This window comes from Scyliorhinus torazame, chromosome 7 (assembly GCF_047496885.1).
Source record: "Scyliorhinus torazame isolate Kashiwa2021f chromosome 7, sScyTor2.1, whole genome shotgun sequence".
In the NCBI taxonomy this organism is placed as follows: Eukaryota; Metazoa; Chordata; class Chondrichthyes; order Carcharhiniformes; family Scyliorhinidae; genus Scyliorhinus; species Scyliorhinus torazame.
The window spans coordinates 99560681-99575580 of NC_092713.1; the positions used below are offsets into that span (position 1 = coordinate 99560681).

The 14900-nt window shown below is 43.3% G+C and overlaps 1 protein-coding gene across 4 annotated transcripts in view; it reads right to left on the reverse strand.

The window, feature by feature from the left end:
• Positions 1 to 14900, reverse strand: part of LOC140427309 (ubiquitin-conjugating enzyme E2 U-like) — an 87315-nt gene that overhangs the window by 57084 nt on the left and 15331 nt on the right. For all 4 annotated transcript variants that reach the window (XM_072512872.1, XM_072512873.1, XM_072512869.1 and 1 more), the window contains 2 exons: positions 7763 to 7855; positions 6943 to 7040 (listed from right to left, as the gene is read on the reverse strand). In XM_072512872.1, the coding sequence (XP_072368973.1) occupies positions 6943 to 7040; positions 7763 to 7855 (191 nt within the window). The remainder of the gene's footprint in view (positions 1 to 6942; positions 7041 to 7762; positions 7856 to 14900) is intronic.

A 14900-nucleotide genomic window follows, 5' to 3' on the forward strand; every position in this document is an offset into this window, starting at 1 on the left:
ACATCTGTTAGGAAATAGTTAATATTCCCCAGTGTTTTAAGTTAGAAATGGAGGTTTAATTGTTCAATAGACTTATTGTTTGATAGACTGCATAGACATGTATAAGGGGATACATGTGGCACTATGGTGTTGGAGTAGAATTATAATCATAGAATCCCTCCAGTGCAGGAGGCCATTCGGCCCATCGAGTCTGCAACCGGCCCTTTGAAAGAGCACACTACTTAAGCCCACGCCTCCACCCTATCCCCGTAACCCTACCTTACGTTTTGGACACTGAGGGGGAATTTAACATAGCCAATCCACCAAACCTGCACATCGTTGGACTGTGGGAGGAAACCGGAGCACCTGAAGGAAACCCATACAGGCATGGGGAGAAAGTGCAAACTCCACACAGACAGTCACCCGGGGCCGGAATTAAACCCGGGTCCCAGGAGCTGTGAGGCAGCAGTGCTAAGCACTGTACCACCATGCCGCCCACATAGTTGATTGTAGAACTCAATAAAATTAGATTTGAAGAAGTCAAGACTTCCTTCCAAGTTCGTATTACAGAGATATAGTAAGTAAAAAGGATTACAAATTAAGGTTTCTTAGGATGAATTCTCACCTAGAAGAGTGATTTGAACAAACTTGGAAAACAAATGGCTGAATCCAAGTGTAGAGTGTCAAGGTATGACTATCCTCCATTGTTTTCGGAGGATCAACCCTATGACCAATGGAATAATGAAGTTGCCATGTGGACATGGATTATGTCCTTGCCCAAGAAAAAACAAGGAATGGCTTGGCACTTTCGCTAACATACAAAAGCAAAATAAGATGCAAGGTGCAGTCCAAAGATGTGCAGGTTAGGTGGATTGGCCATGCTAAATTGCCCTTAGTGTCCAAAAAGGTTAGGAGGGGTTGTTGGGTTGCGGGGATGGGGTGGAGGTGAGGGCTTAAGTGGGTCGGTGCATACTCGATGGGCCGAATGGCCTCCTTCTGCACTGTATATTCTATGTATTCTCGGAATTGGATTTGGATCAGTTAGACTCAGATGACAGTCTGGATACATTATTAGCTTTCATGGCTAAAATTTACCAAAAAGACTACTTATTAAGCACTTATGAGGCCTGGTCAGATTTTGACAGAGAGTTGGATGATACCTCCATAGAAGAGTATGTAGACTATTTACTAGGCTGCAAAAAATTCCATCTAGAAATCCCCCAAACCATGGTGGTGTTTAAATGATGGACTGTGCTAAGTTTCTGGTTTTGAATGGAGTTAAATCTGCAGAAAGACACACCTGTTTGAACAAATGTCAGAGGCCAAAAAGTTCCGAGGCAAACGTTTCTTCTCAGCAGCATTCATGACACAAATGGGCTGATCAGCAATAAGACATATTATGGAAGACACAATGTTAACGGGATGGCGAAGTGGTCTAGAATTAGGCCGCAAGCGTCATATGAAAGAAGATTTAAACTAAAAATAACAAGGACAGATACATCTTTAACAATTAAATCTGAAGGAATGAATGAGGAAATTTCAACAGAAACAGAACCCCAGAAATGCCAAGGATGTGTGTTAGTCGGTGTTTTAGGTGTTATTCAAAATTCCATTATGCAACAAACTGCCATCAGAGATATAATTGATATGTTGGGTATGCTGGGTCTGTGAGGACTGCGTTTACCAGAGCAGTGAGAGAGACAGGCTACCAACACTTGTAGAAGTACAACTCTATTTTATTTAGCTATGAGCTGTTAAACATACTTGCTCTGTGGGTTGACACTATGTTAGGTTGACTGGAGACCTGATGCTAACCTGACCAGACTATACTGCTAGCACATGGTAGATGTTCGTGTTACTGATCACGGGCTCTGGCTGTCTCAGAGGCTGCATCCTGAATGAGCGGGAAAACTAGTGCCCTCTGGCTATATAGTGGCCATGTCCTGTCTGGTGATTGGCTGCTGTGTTCTGTGTGTTGATTGGTCTTTCAGTGTGTCAGTCAGTGTCTGTCTCTGCACCATCATACACTTGTGTGTATATTATGACAATAATAGTGTGTTTGAAACCAAACACGAGATAGAAAACTGTGAAGAAGAGGGAGATATTGACCAAAGAGAAGGCATTAACTTAGTAACAATAAGTTTCAGTCCAGTGATGAATGTGCTGGTTGCAGAATCCTTCAATTATGCTGTATTAAACAGCGGATGTACATCTACAGTGTGTGGAATAGAATGGTTGAAATGTTACCTGGACTCTTAAGTGACAAAGATCGGAACAAAGTTAAGGAATTTGGTAGTTCCGCAAGTTTCAGTTTTGGGGATGATAATATCTTTAAATTGCTGCAAAGAGTAGTGATTCCTTGTAAAATACCCCTCGGCCATCACACTCTGTTTCCTGTCAGTCAACAATTCTGGATCCAATTTGTCAAATTTCCTTGGATCCCATGGGCTCGTATCTTCTCTATGCTAAATTGCCCTTAGTGTCCAAAATTGCCCATAGTGTTGGGTGGGGTTACTGGGTTATGGGGATAGGGTGGAGGTGTGGACCTTGGGTAGGTTGGTCTTTCCAAGAGCCGGTGCAGACTCGATGGGCCGAATGGCCTCCTTCTGCACTGTAAATTTTATGAAATCTATCAGTCTCCCATGTGGGACCTTATCAAACGCCTTGCTGGAGTCCAAATAAACTACGTAAAATGTATTTCCCTCATCAATACATCTGGTCACCCTCTTCAAAAAATTAAATCACATTGGATAGACATGACCTACACTTAACAAAACCATGCTGACTTTTTTTGATTAATCCCTGCCTCTCCAAATGCAGTTTAATTCTGTCTCTCAGAATTGCTCCCAATAGACCCCCACCACTGAGGTTAGACTGATCGGCCTGTAGTTTCCTAGTTTATCTCTTCTTCTTTTCTCGAATAATGGTACCACATTGGCTATCCTCCAGTCCTTCGCCACCTTGGCCAGAGAGGAATTGAAAATTATTGCCGGCACCCCTGCTATTTCCTCCTTTGCCTCAGTCAACAGCTTGGCATACATTTCATCTGGTCCTGGTTATTTATCTACTTTTAAGCCTGCTAGACCAATCAGAACCTCCTCTCGGTCTACGTTAATTACTTTAATGTTATCATAGTCCTTCTCTCTGATTTCTATGCCCACATCATCCCTCTCACTAGTGAACAGAGACACAAAGTGTTTATTTACAACCCTAGCTACGTCCTCTGGCTCCACACACAAATAACCACTGTGGTTCTTAATGGGCCTTCTCTTTCCGTAGTTACCCTTAATGTACTTTTAAAACAATTTAAGATTTTCCTTTACTTTAACTGCCAGTATCCTTTCACTTCCACTTTTTGTTCTCCTAATGTTCTTTGTAAGTTCCCTCTTGCACACTCTATACACCTCGAGGGCTTCTGCTGTCTTGAGCCCTCGATATCTGCCATAAGCCTCCCCTTTTCTCTTCATCCACTGCTGTGTCTCCCTCGATATCCAGGGTTCACTGGATCTGTTGCTACCACCTTTTTTCTTTTTTGGAACATAGATTACATAGAACATACAGTGCAGAAGGAGGCCATTCGGCCCATCGAGTCTGCACCGACCCACATTAATCCCTCACTTCCACCTTATCCCCGCAACCCAATAACCCCTCCCAACCCTTATGGACACTACAGGTAATTTAGCATGGCCAATCCACCTAACCTGCACGTCTTTGGACTGTGGGAGGAAACCGGAGCACCCGGAGGAAACCCACGCGGACACGGGGAGAACGTGCAAACTCCGCATGTTGGCCTTGTACTCTCCCTATTTCCTTCTTGAATGCTTCCCACTGTTCTGTCACAGGTTTAAAAGTGTCTGCTCCCAGTCCACTCTGTCAAAATCATATCTGATCTTATTAAAATCGGCCTTCCCCCAGTTTAGAACTTTGATTTCAGGCCCATCCTTGTCCTTTTTCAGAACAATCTTAAATCTAACAGAGTTATGATCGCTGCCTGCAAAATACTCCCCCACTGATACTTCAACCATTTGCCTCGCTTGGTAACTTAAAATTACATAAGAACATAAGAACTAGGAACAGGAGTAGGCCATCTGGCCCCTCAAGCCTGCTCCGCCATTTAATGAGATCATGGCTGATCTTTGTGGACTCAGCTCCACTTTCCGGCCCGAACACCATATCCCCGAATCCCTTTATTCTTTAGAAAGGTATCTACCTTTTTCTTAAAAACGTTTAAAGAAGGAACCTCAACTGCTTCACTGGGCAAGGAATTCCATAGATTCACAACCCTTTGGGTGAAGAAGTTCCGCCTACACTCCGTCCTAAATCTACTTCCCCTTATTTTGAGGCTATGCCCCCTAGTTCTGCTTTCCCCAACCAGTGGAAACAACCTGCCCGCATCTATCCTATCTATTCCCTTCATAATTTTATATGTTTCAATAAGATCCCCCCGCATCCTTCTAAACTCCAATGAGTACAGTCCCAGTCTACTCAACCTCTCGTCATAATCTAATCCCCTCAACTCTGGGATCAACCTAGTGAATCTCCTCTGCACTCCCTCCAGTGCCAATATGTCCTTTCTCAGGTAAGGTCCGGACCCCCCCCCCCCCCCCCCCCCCCCCCGCCAATCTACTGGGACCCCCTCCCCCTCTCTTGTCAGACCTTCTATGTATTGGCTTAAAAAGTTCTACTGGACACATTCTAAGAGTTCTGCTCCCTCTGAACCTTTCAGACTATGATTACCCCAGTTAATGTCGGGGGAAGGTGAAAACCCCATGATCACTACCCTATCACTTCTGTTTCTTTTGGACTCTCTTCTGTTTCCTCATAGAATTTACAGTGCAGAAGGAGGCCATTCGGCCCATCGAGTCTGCACCAGCTCTTGGAAAGTGCACCCTACCCAAGGTCAACACCTCCACCCTATCCCCATAACCCAGTAACCCCACCCAACACTAAGGGCAATTTTGGACACTAAGGGCAATTTATCATGGCCAATCCACCTAACCTGCACATCTTTGGACTGTGGGAGGAAACCGGAACACCCAGAGGAAACCCACGTACACACGGGGAGGATATGCAGACTCCACACAGACAGTGACCCAAGCCGGAATCGAACCTGGGACCCTGGAGTTGTGAAGCAATTGTGCTATCCACAATGCTACCGTGCTGCCCTGTTTCTTTTGGACGGTTAGGGGGCCTATAGAACACTCTCAGCAATGTGATTGCTCTTTTTGGGTTTTTAATTTCTACCCATATGGTTTAATTTGAAGAGCCTTCTAAGATGCCATCTCTCCTTACTGCTGTAATTGATTCCCTGAACAAAATTGTTGAAATTGTTGAAAATCCTTCCCTGTCTCACCTGAAGATCCTATATCCTGGAATATTGAGCTGTCAATCCTGCCCCTCGCTCAACTATGTCTGAGTGATGCCAATGATATCAAAGTGGATTTCATACATAAGTTAAATTGATGATTTGTTGATTAGTTAAATAGTACCACATACATATATTGACTTTTTTAATGCATTAGTTGTATTTAAAACACAATATGTATAGATTATCTTTCTGTTGGAGAGTGTCAGGAAGGAGAAGTGTTGATTTAAACAGAAAAAATTAAAGCTACCTTCACTAACCATCTTGTCTTATTTCCCCACTTGACACTTTTCCTCCAGGCTATTCTCATTAGCCTGTTCCCTGCTGGCCATCTGCTGTTCAGAATAGCTTTTATATTGGCATTGGTGTAGTTTGGGGTTTTATAAAACTGGGATCCATGAGTGACTCCCATCATATATGCTGCTACACTTGGCTCTCTTATCACAGTAGCAGAATTATGGACCCGTGCATAATTAGCTCAGTGTTACAGCCCCTCATATGCCTTCTTTATGTGACATGGTTGACTCTGACAGCTCTGTTGAATAAATGATCAAATGTAAATCCCACTGAACACACAATAAAATGCTTCCATAAATAGGGTTTATGCTTGCTTCCGCTGACTGAAAGTGCAGATAGTAGCAAAGATGACCAGGACATACTGGCAGCACTTTAATGTGGTATGTTAGGGTCTAACTGAGGATGGATGGCCTGAGGTGTCAATCCACCCATACAGCCTTACAAAGTACTTAGCTGATTATTGATTTTCATGAATCTTGCTCCAGTTTCTGGAGATTTTTGACTAAACTGGCAGTTTTGTTCTTCTAGGATTCCCTACCTTAAAACAGTCCTCACATGTCTTTGAAGCTAAACTCCAGGCCAATGTATCACCAGTCCCTACTAGAGGATGCATAAAAGCCAGCCCCACAATTCTATACTTAAAGCCTCTGCCCTCAGAGTCCAAAGTACAGATTCCAGATGCTAGTGAATGCTCAGAGTTTAGCTCATTAAAAGTTGGCAGCTTTGGACATTGGCATGCTATTAATGTAAAGGTACAGAACCATCAGTTCCTTTCAAATGAACATGAAAGATATAATTGCCTGGATTTGGGACTGAAAATTAACCCTGCTGACTGGAGTGGTGGTTTACTTGTTCCATCCTGTCTCCAGGCTATTTTTGCAGAGGAGGACCTAGCAGCCAGCAGAGCTACCCACCCGTACTAGAATTTTTGAGTCAACCTCCAAGTTCCCACAGGCAGGGGGAGTTAGTTTAGGTGCCTGGAGGTGGGCATATGATGGCAGGTCGGGGTTCCGACATTAGAGGCAGATCTTGAAGTTCTCTCTGCCTGTTTGGGTGTTACAATAGTCTCAGGCTTCCCTGTAGATGGTCCTCCTCTTCGTCTTTCCGCTCCCCCACCAGCCCACCATCCTTAATTGGACAGAGTACCTATCTCAATGTCAACTGAGGGGTGTCCATGTGAAAATCACAATTAGTAAGTATTTCCCCTGCTCTGAAGGTCTGAGACCTGGAAACAGTCCCAATCTCTGATTCTTGTCTCCTTCTCTGCCCCCCCCCCCCACCTTGTATAAATGTCATCCTACCTGAATGGTAAGTAGAATGGTTGTCAAGGAAAAGCCTTCTTCCCATTTCCTGGGATTTTCAAGAAAGTCTATACATGGTTTGGCTGAAACTGTGTCCACTGTGAACAAAGGATAAGCAGAAAAAAAAGTGGAATGAATTGTCAAGTAACTGATAACTTATAAGAGGACATAAAAACAAGAGCAGATCATTCAGCAATGAAACCCTTCCGCATCTCTTCCGCATACCATTAAAATTGGCTTATTCATGGATTCTATGACACCCATTTAATCTCCAAGTATGTTCTGTGTAAATACTCCATGATCACTAATGGAGGCAGAATAACTCCAGAACGATCATCTATTTTTGCATCACCACAAAAGCTTACTGCTCTCTGTGAATAATGCTCCATTCTCTTCACTACAAAACTGTGAGGATTGTGTCCCATGCAGTATTCAATAACCACGGTCTTCATCTATTTCCCTCCGAACTTCCAGTCCAATTCCCAAAGCAGACCATCCATCCAATCGTTTTTAAAAAATAAATTTAGAGTACCCAATTCATTTATTTCCAATTAAGGAGCAATTTAGTGTGGCCAATCCACCTACCCTGCACATCATTAGGTTGTGGGGGCAAAACCCATGCAAACACAAGGAGAATGTGTAAACTCCTTACAGGCAGTGACCCAGAGCCGGGATCAAACCTGGGATCTCGGCGCCGTGAGGCAGCAGTGCTAACCACTGCACCACCGTGCTGCCATCCAATCGTATTCTGAAAGAGATGCTGAGATTATGTTGTTCCCCGGTAAACCCATCCCTTAAGAGAATGTTTGCAGATACTCACCATTGGGATGAAATGGAATTGTATTGAAAGTGACATTTGGAGGGGTTGAGTCATAATCTTCTGTATACTTCAGGGATAGTTGAAGAGAAGCGCCTTGATGAAGTTGAAAAAAAAATGTTTTAGTCAATCAAGAACTTCTGGCACGGAGGAGGGGAACAGAGGTTTGAAGAGGTTGTGGCACTGTGTCTCTACACTCGCATACTACCTGAACATTATTTGAGTGCCAATTTCCGTTCATGTGGGCCTACGGGTTTGGAGGAGCCATATTCAATGTCATGTTGTTGAGGGAGTTTTGCCACCAGCCGAAAGTGCAACACCCTGTCCAATCAACTCCACAAAGTGATACAAAGGGCAACCTATCAGAATTCCCTCGGTAGGCTATTTAGCTGTAGAGGCATCACAGCTGAATTGACTTCTGCCCTCACCCAGTATGCACACTTTCCGACAGGGGTCACTGGGCAATGGTCAGGAGTCGGAAGAATAAAGCCATTCCAGCTGAGACCAGCTAACGGCATATAATAGGATTTTCCAAACTAGTCAATCCCTTTGTTAGCTGAATAAGTGAGAAATGTTTAAAGTCAATTTAACTTACAGAGGGAGAAATTAATAGTTTGAGGGGGAGGTTAATAGTTTTGAAGACTTTTTTCAATCACATTTTAAAAATATCAAAGTTTCTTTTCATTTCAAATGCACAGAGTAAACATTTCAACACTCTTTCAACAAGGATTACAAAATATTGAATGGAAATCACTGTTGCAACCAGAACTGCCCATGGGACTTGATTCTGACATTTACTTGAAGAGTTTAATTTTTGTTAAAGTTATTCCTGTTAGCATTAGTTCAGAACTCCAGCAAAAGCACAACAACATGGTTTTAATTAATTTAACTTCTCATTATATCTGACAGTAATTAGCTATTCAGACCAAAACAAAATGGGTTCAATATCTTTCAGTAATTTTATTTTTGTGGTAAGCCACTATTGTACAAATTGCATTTCCTTTGCACGTGGCCTTTTGGTTATGCAATGTTCAAAACCGAGAAAGCAAACCTGCTCTCAGTCCTGAAATTCTGATGTTGCACTTCATCGGTTTATGAGAGGGAGAGATGACTCCTCATTATAATGTCATAGAATCATACAGTACAGAAATTACCCTTCAACCCATCGAACCTGCAGTGCCAAAACTACACTGAATCTACATTCCCACTTTCCAGCACTTGGCCCACAGCCTTGAATGTTATGACATTTCAAATGCTCATACATGTACTTTTTAAAGGTTGTGAGGTTTCCCGCATCTGCTACCCTCTCATATGGTGCATTTGAGACTCCCATCACTCTCAGGGTGAAAAAAGTTTCCCCCTAATCCCCTCGAAACCGCTTGTCCCTCACCTTATACCTCCTTGTTATTGACCCTTCAACTAGTGAATGGTATGGCAGCACAGTGGTTAACACTGCTGCCTCACAGCATCAGCAACCTGGGTTCAATTCAGGCCTTGGGTAACTGTGTGGAATTTGTACATTCTCCCCATGTCTGTGAGATTTTCCTCCAGGTGCTCCGGTTTCCTCCCACAGTCCAAAGATGTGTGGGTTACGTGAATTGGCCATGATAAATTGCCCCCTAGTATCTTTAATGGCCTGTGATGTGCAGGTTAGGTTATAGGGTTACGGGGATAGGACGGGGTGGACATGGATAGAATGATCATTCAAAGGGTCGGTGGAGACTCGATGGGCCGAATGGCTTCCTTCTGCATTGCAGGGATTTTATGATACTACAACTCTTCTATGATTCTAAGGGGAACACTGCTTTCTATCTACCATGCCCATACCTCTCATAATCTTATACACCTCAATCAGGTCATTTCTCTGCCTCCTCTGCTCTGAAGAAAACAACCCCAGCTTATCCAGCCTCTCTTCTCAGTGATTCACACTGTTGCTCCACAGCACCAGGGACCCGTGTTTGATTGCCGGCTTGGGTCACTGTCTGTGTGGAGTCTGCATGTTCTCCCCATGTCTGCATGGGTTTCCTCCGGGTGCTCCGGTTTCCTTCCACAAGTTCCAAAAGGCATGCTTGTTAGGTGAATTGGATATTCTGAATTCTTCCCTCAGTGTACCCAACAGGTGGCGGAATGTGGTGACCAGGGAATTTTCACAGTAACATCATTGCAGTGTAAGCCTACTTGTGACACTAATAAAGATTATTATTATTCATAGCTCAAATGCTCCATCCCAGTCAACATTCTGGTTAATCTCTTCTGCATCCTTTCCAGTATAATCACATTCTTCCTATATTGAAGCGACCAGAAGTGCATGCAGTACTCCAGCTGTGGTCTAACCACAGTTTTGCACAGTTCCAACATAACATCCCTGCTCTTATAATCTGTGCCATGACTGATAAAAGCAAGCATCTCGTATGTTTAAAAAAGGAGGTAGGCAGAAAGTGGGTAATTACAGGCCAGTTAGCTTAACTTCGGTAGTAGGGAAGATGCTGGAATCTATCATCAAGGAAGAACTAGCGAGGCACCTGGATGGAAATTGTCCCATTGGGCAGACGTAGCATGGGTTCATAAAGGGCAGGTCGTGCCTAACTAATTTAGTGGAATTGTTTGAGGACATTACCAGTGTGGTAGATAACGGGTAGCCAATGGATGTGGTATATCTGGATTTCCAGAAAGCTTTTGACAAGTTGCCACACAAAAGGTTGCTGCATAAGATAAATATGCATGGCATTAAGGGTAAAGTAGTAGCATGGATAGAGAATTGGTTAATTAATAGAAAGCAAAGAGTGGGGATTAATGGATGTTTCTCTGGTTGGCAATCAGTAGCTAGTGGTGTCCCTCAGGAATCAGTGTTGGGTCCACAGTTGTTCACAATTTACATAGATGAGTTGGGGACCAAGTGCAATGTGTCCAAGTTTGCAGACGATACTAAGATGAGTGGTAAAGCAAAAAATGCAGAGCATACCGGAAGTCTGCAGAGGGATCTGGATAGGTTAACTGAATGGGCTAGGGTCTGGCAGATGGAATACAATGTTGACAAATGTGAGGTAATCCATTTTGGTAGGAATAACAGCAAAAGGGATTATTATTTAAATGATAAAATATTAAAACATGCTGCTGTGCAGAGAGACCTGGGTGTGCTAGAGCATGTGTCGCAAAAAGTTGGTTTATAGGTGCAACAGGTGATTAAGAAGGCAAATGGAGTTTTGTCCTTCATTGCTAGAGGATGGAGTTTAAGACTAGGGAGGTTATGCTGCAATTGTAAAAGGTGTTAGTGAGGCCACACCTGGAATATTGTGTTCATTTTTGGTCTCCTTACCTGAGAAAGGACGTACTGGCACTGGAGGGTGTGCAGAGGAGATTCACTAGGTTAATCCCAGAGCTGAAGGGGTTGGATTACGAGGAGAGGTTGAGTAGACTGGGACTGTACTCGTTGGAATTTAGAAGGATGAGGGGGGATCTTATAGAAACATATAAAATTATGAAGGGGATAGGATAGATGCGGGCAGGTTGTTTCCACTGGCGGGTGAAAGCAGAACTAGGGGGCATAGCCTCAAAATAAGGGGAAGTAGATTTAGGACTGAGTTTAGGAGGAACTTCTTCACCCAAAGGGTTGTGAATCTATGGAATTCCTTGCCCAGTGAAGCAGTTGAGGCTCCTTCATTAAATGTTCATAAGATAAAGATAGATAGCTTTTTAAAGAATAAAGGGATTAAGGGTTATGGTGTTCGGGTGGAAAGTGGAGCTGAGTCCACAAAAGATCAGCCATGATCTCATTGAATGGCGGAGCAGGCTCGAGGGGCCAGATGGCCTACTCCTGCTCCTAGTGCTTATGCCATCTTAACTATCCTATTAACCTATCCTGCCGCCTTTAGGGATCTGTGAACAAGTACATAGAAAATAGGAGCAGGAGAAGGCCATCTGGCCCTTCAGGTCTGCTCTGCTATTCAATATGATCATGGCTGATCATCCAACTCAGTAACCTGTTCCCTCTTTTCCTCCCATACCTTTTGATCCTTTTAGCCCCAAGATCTATATCTAACTCCTTTCTGAAAACAAACAATGTTTTGGCCTCAACTGCTTCCTGTTGTAGCAAATTCCACAGACTTACCACTCTCTGGGTGAAGACATTTCTCATTTCCAGGTTTCTATGATATTGCCCATTGTTCTTCTGAACTCCTGTGAATATAATCCTAATCACCTCAATCTCTCCTCATATGTCAGTCCCACAATCCCAGGAGTCAATCTGGTACACCTTCCCAGCACTCCCTCTAAAGCAAGGACATTCCTCCTCAGCCAAGTGGGTAACCTCACAATTTTTTATCTACATTATACTGCATCTGCCATGCATTTGCCCATACACTCAGCTTGTACAAATCACACTGAAGCATTTCTGCATCCTCCTCACAGCTCACCCTCCCACCCAGCTTTGTGTCATCTGCAAACTTGGAGATGTTTCATTTAGTTCCTTCATCTAAATCATTAATATATAGCTAGAGTCCCAGCGCCGATCCCTGCAGTATCCCATTAGTCACTGCCTGCCATTTGAAAAAAAGACACATTAATCCTACTGTTTCTTCTCTGCCAACCATTTTTCTATCCAACTCTAGACATTATCCCCAATCCCATGCCCTTTCATTTTTGTTTAATAAATTTAGAGTACCCAATTATTTTTTTCCAATTAAGGGGCAATTTAGCGTGGCCAATCCACCTATCCTGAACATCTTTGGGTTGTGGGGGTGAGGCCCTCGCAGACACGGGGAGAATGTGTAAACTCTACATGGACAGTGACCCGGGGTCGGGATCGAACCCGGGTCCTAGCCGCCGTGAGGCAACAGTGCTAACCATTGCACCACTGTGCCGCTCCCACCACACGCTTTAATTTTGCATGTGGGTCTTTGTCAAAAGCCTTCTGAAAGTCTAAATAAAGCACATCCAGTGGCTCTCCCTCTCTTTACATCCTCAAAGAATTCCAGTAGATTTGTCAAGCATGATTTTCCTTTTGTAAATCCATGCTGACTGTCCAATCCTGCCACTGTTTTCCAAGTGCTCTGCTATAAAATCTTTTACAATGGACACTAGAATTTTCCCTACAACCAACGTCAGGCTGACTCGTCTATAATTCTGTTTTCTCTCTACCTCCCTTTTTAAATGGCGGGGTTTCGTTAGCTACTCTCCAATTTGTAGGAACTGTTCCAGAATCTATAAAATCTTGGAAGATGACCACCAATGCATCCAATATTTCTAGGGCCACTTCCTTAACTACTCTGGAATGTGGATGATCAGGCCCTGGGATTTATCGGCTACTAATACTAATTTCCTTCAGTTCCTCCCTCTCACTAAACCCTATGTTTCCAACATTTCTGGTAATTATTTGTGTCCTCCTTTATGAAGACAGAACTAAAGTATGTAATTAGTTGGTCAGCCATTTCTTTATTCCCCATTATAAAATCCCCTGTTTCTGACTTCAAGGGACCAACATTTGTCTTCACCGACCTTTTTCTCTTCACGTACCTATAGAAACGTCAGTTTTTAGGTTTCCCACAAGCTTACTCTCGTACTCTATTTTCTCCTTCATAATCAATCCCTTGGACCTCCTTTGTTGAATTCTAAACCGCCCCTAATCCGCCTGTTGTTTTTCCTGACCAATCTGTATGCCTCTTCCTTAGATCTAATGCTATCTCTAATTTCCCTTGTAACTTATGGTTTGGCTACCTTTCCCGTTTTTACTTTTGTGTCATGCAGGAATAAACAATTGTTGCAGTTCATCTAAGTGCTCGTTAAATGTTTACCATTGCCTATCCACCATCATCTCTTTAAGTAATGTTTCCCAATCCATCACAGAACATAGAACATACAGTGCAGAAAAGACCACCGACCCACTTAAGCCCTCACTTCCACCCTATCCCCGTAACCCAATAACCCTCCTAACCTTTTTGGTCACTAAGGGCAATTTATCATGGCCAATCCACCTAACCTGCATATCTTTGGACTGTGGGAGGAACCCGGAGCACCCAGAGGAAACCAATGCAGACATGGGGAGAACGTGCAGACTCCGCACAGATAGTGACCCAGCAAGGAATCGAACCTGGGACCCTGGCGCTGTGAAGTCACAGTGCTAGCCACTTCTGCTACCATGCTGCCCAACTCGTGCCTCATACCATCATAGTCTCCTTCATTAAGATTCAGGACCCTAGTCTCAGAATCAACTATGTAATTCTCCATCTTGATGAAGAATTATAACATATTATGATCGCTCATTCCCAAAGGGTCTTGCACAACTAGATTGTCAATGATTCCTTTCTTATTACACAATACCCAGTCTAGGATAGCCTGTTCTCCACTTGGTTCCTCAATGTACTGATCCAGAAAACTATCCTGCATACATTCCAGGAATTCCTCCTCTACAGTATTATAACTAATTTGATTTGCCCAATCTATATGCAAATTAAATTCACCCATAATTACAGATGTTCCTTTATCACAGACGTCACTAATTTCCTGTTTAATGCCATTCCCAACATCAACACTACAGTTTTTTTCCTCTTGGTGTTTCTCAGCTCTACCCATACAGATTCCACATTGTTGGAGCTAATATTTTCTATTGCGGTAATTTCCTCTTTTTTTAAAAAACATTTAGAGTACCCAATTCATTTTCCAATTAACAGGCAATTTAGCGTGGCTAATCCACCTATCCTGCACATCTTTGGGTTCTGGGGGCGAAACCCACGCGAACACGTGGAGAATGTGCAAACTCCACACAGATTGTGACCCAGAGCTGGGATCGAACCTTGGACCTCGGTGCTGTGAGGCAGCCGTGCGAACCACTGCGCCACCGTGCTGTCCTGGTAATTTCCTCTTTAACCATCAATGCAAATCCACCGCCTTTTCCTTTTTGTCTGTCCTGCCTAAATACCGAATACCCCGAGATGTTCAATTACCTTCCCTGGTCACTCTGCAGCCATGTCTCCGTAATTCCGACTATATCATAACCATTTACATCTATTTGTGCGATTAGTTCATCAACTTTATTGTAAATGCTCTGCGCGTTACGGCACAAAGCCTTACGTTGTCTTTTAATATTACTTATCCACTCACTGTTTTTCATTGTGGCTTCTGTTTGATTCTGGCACTTGATTTCTCT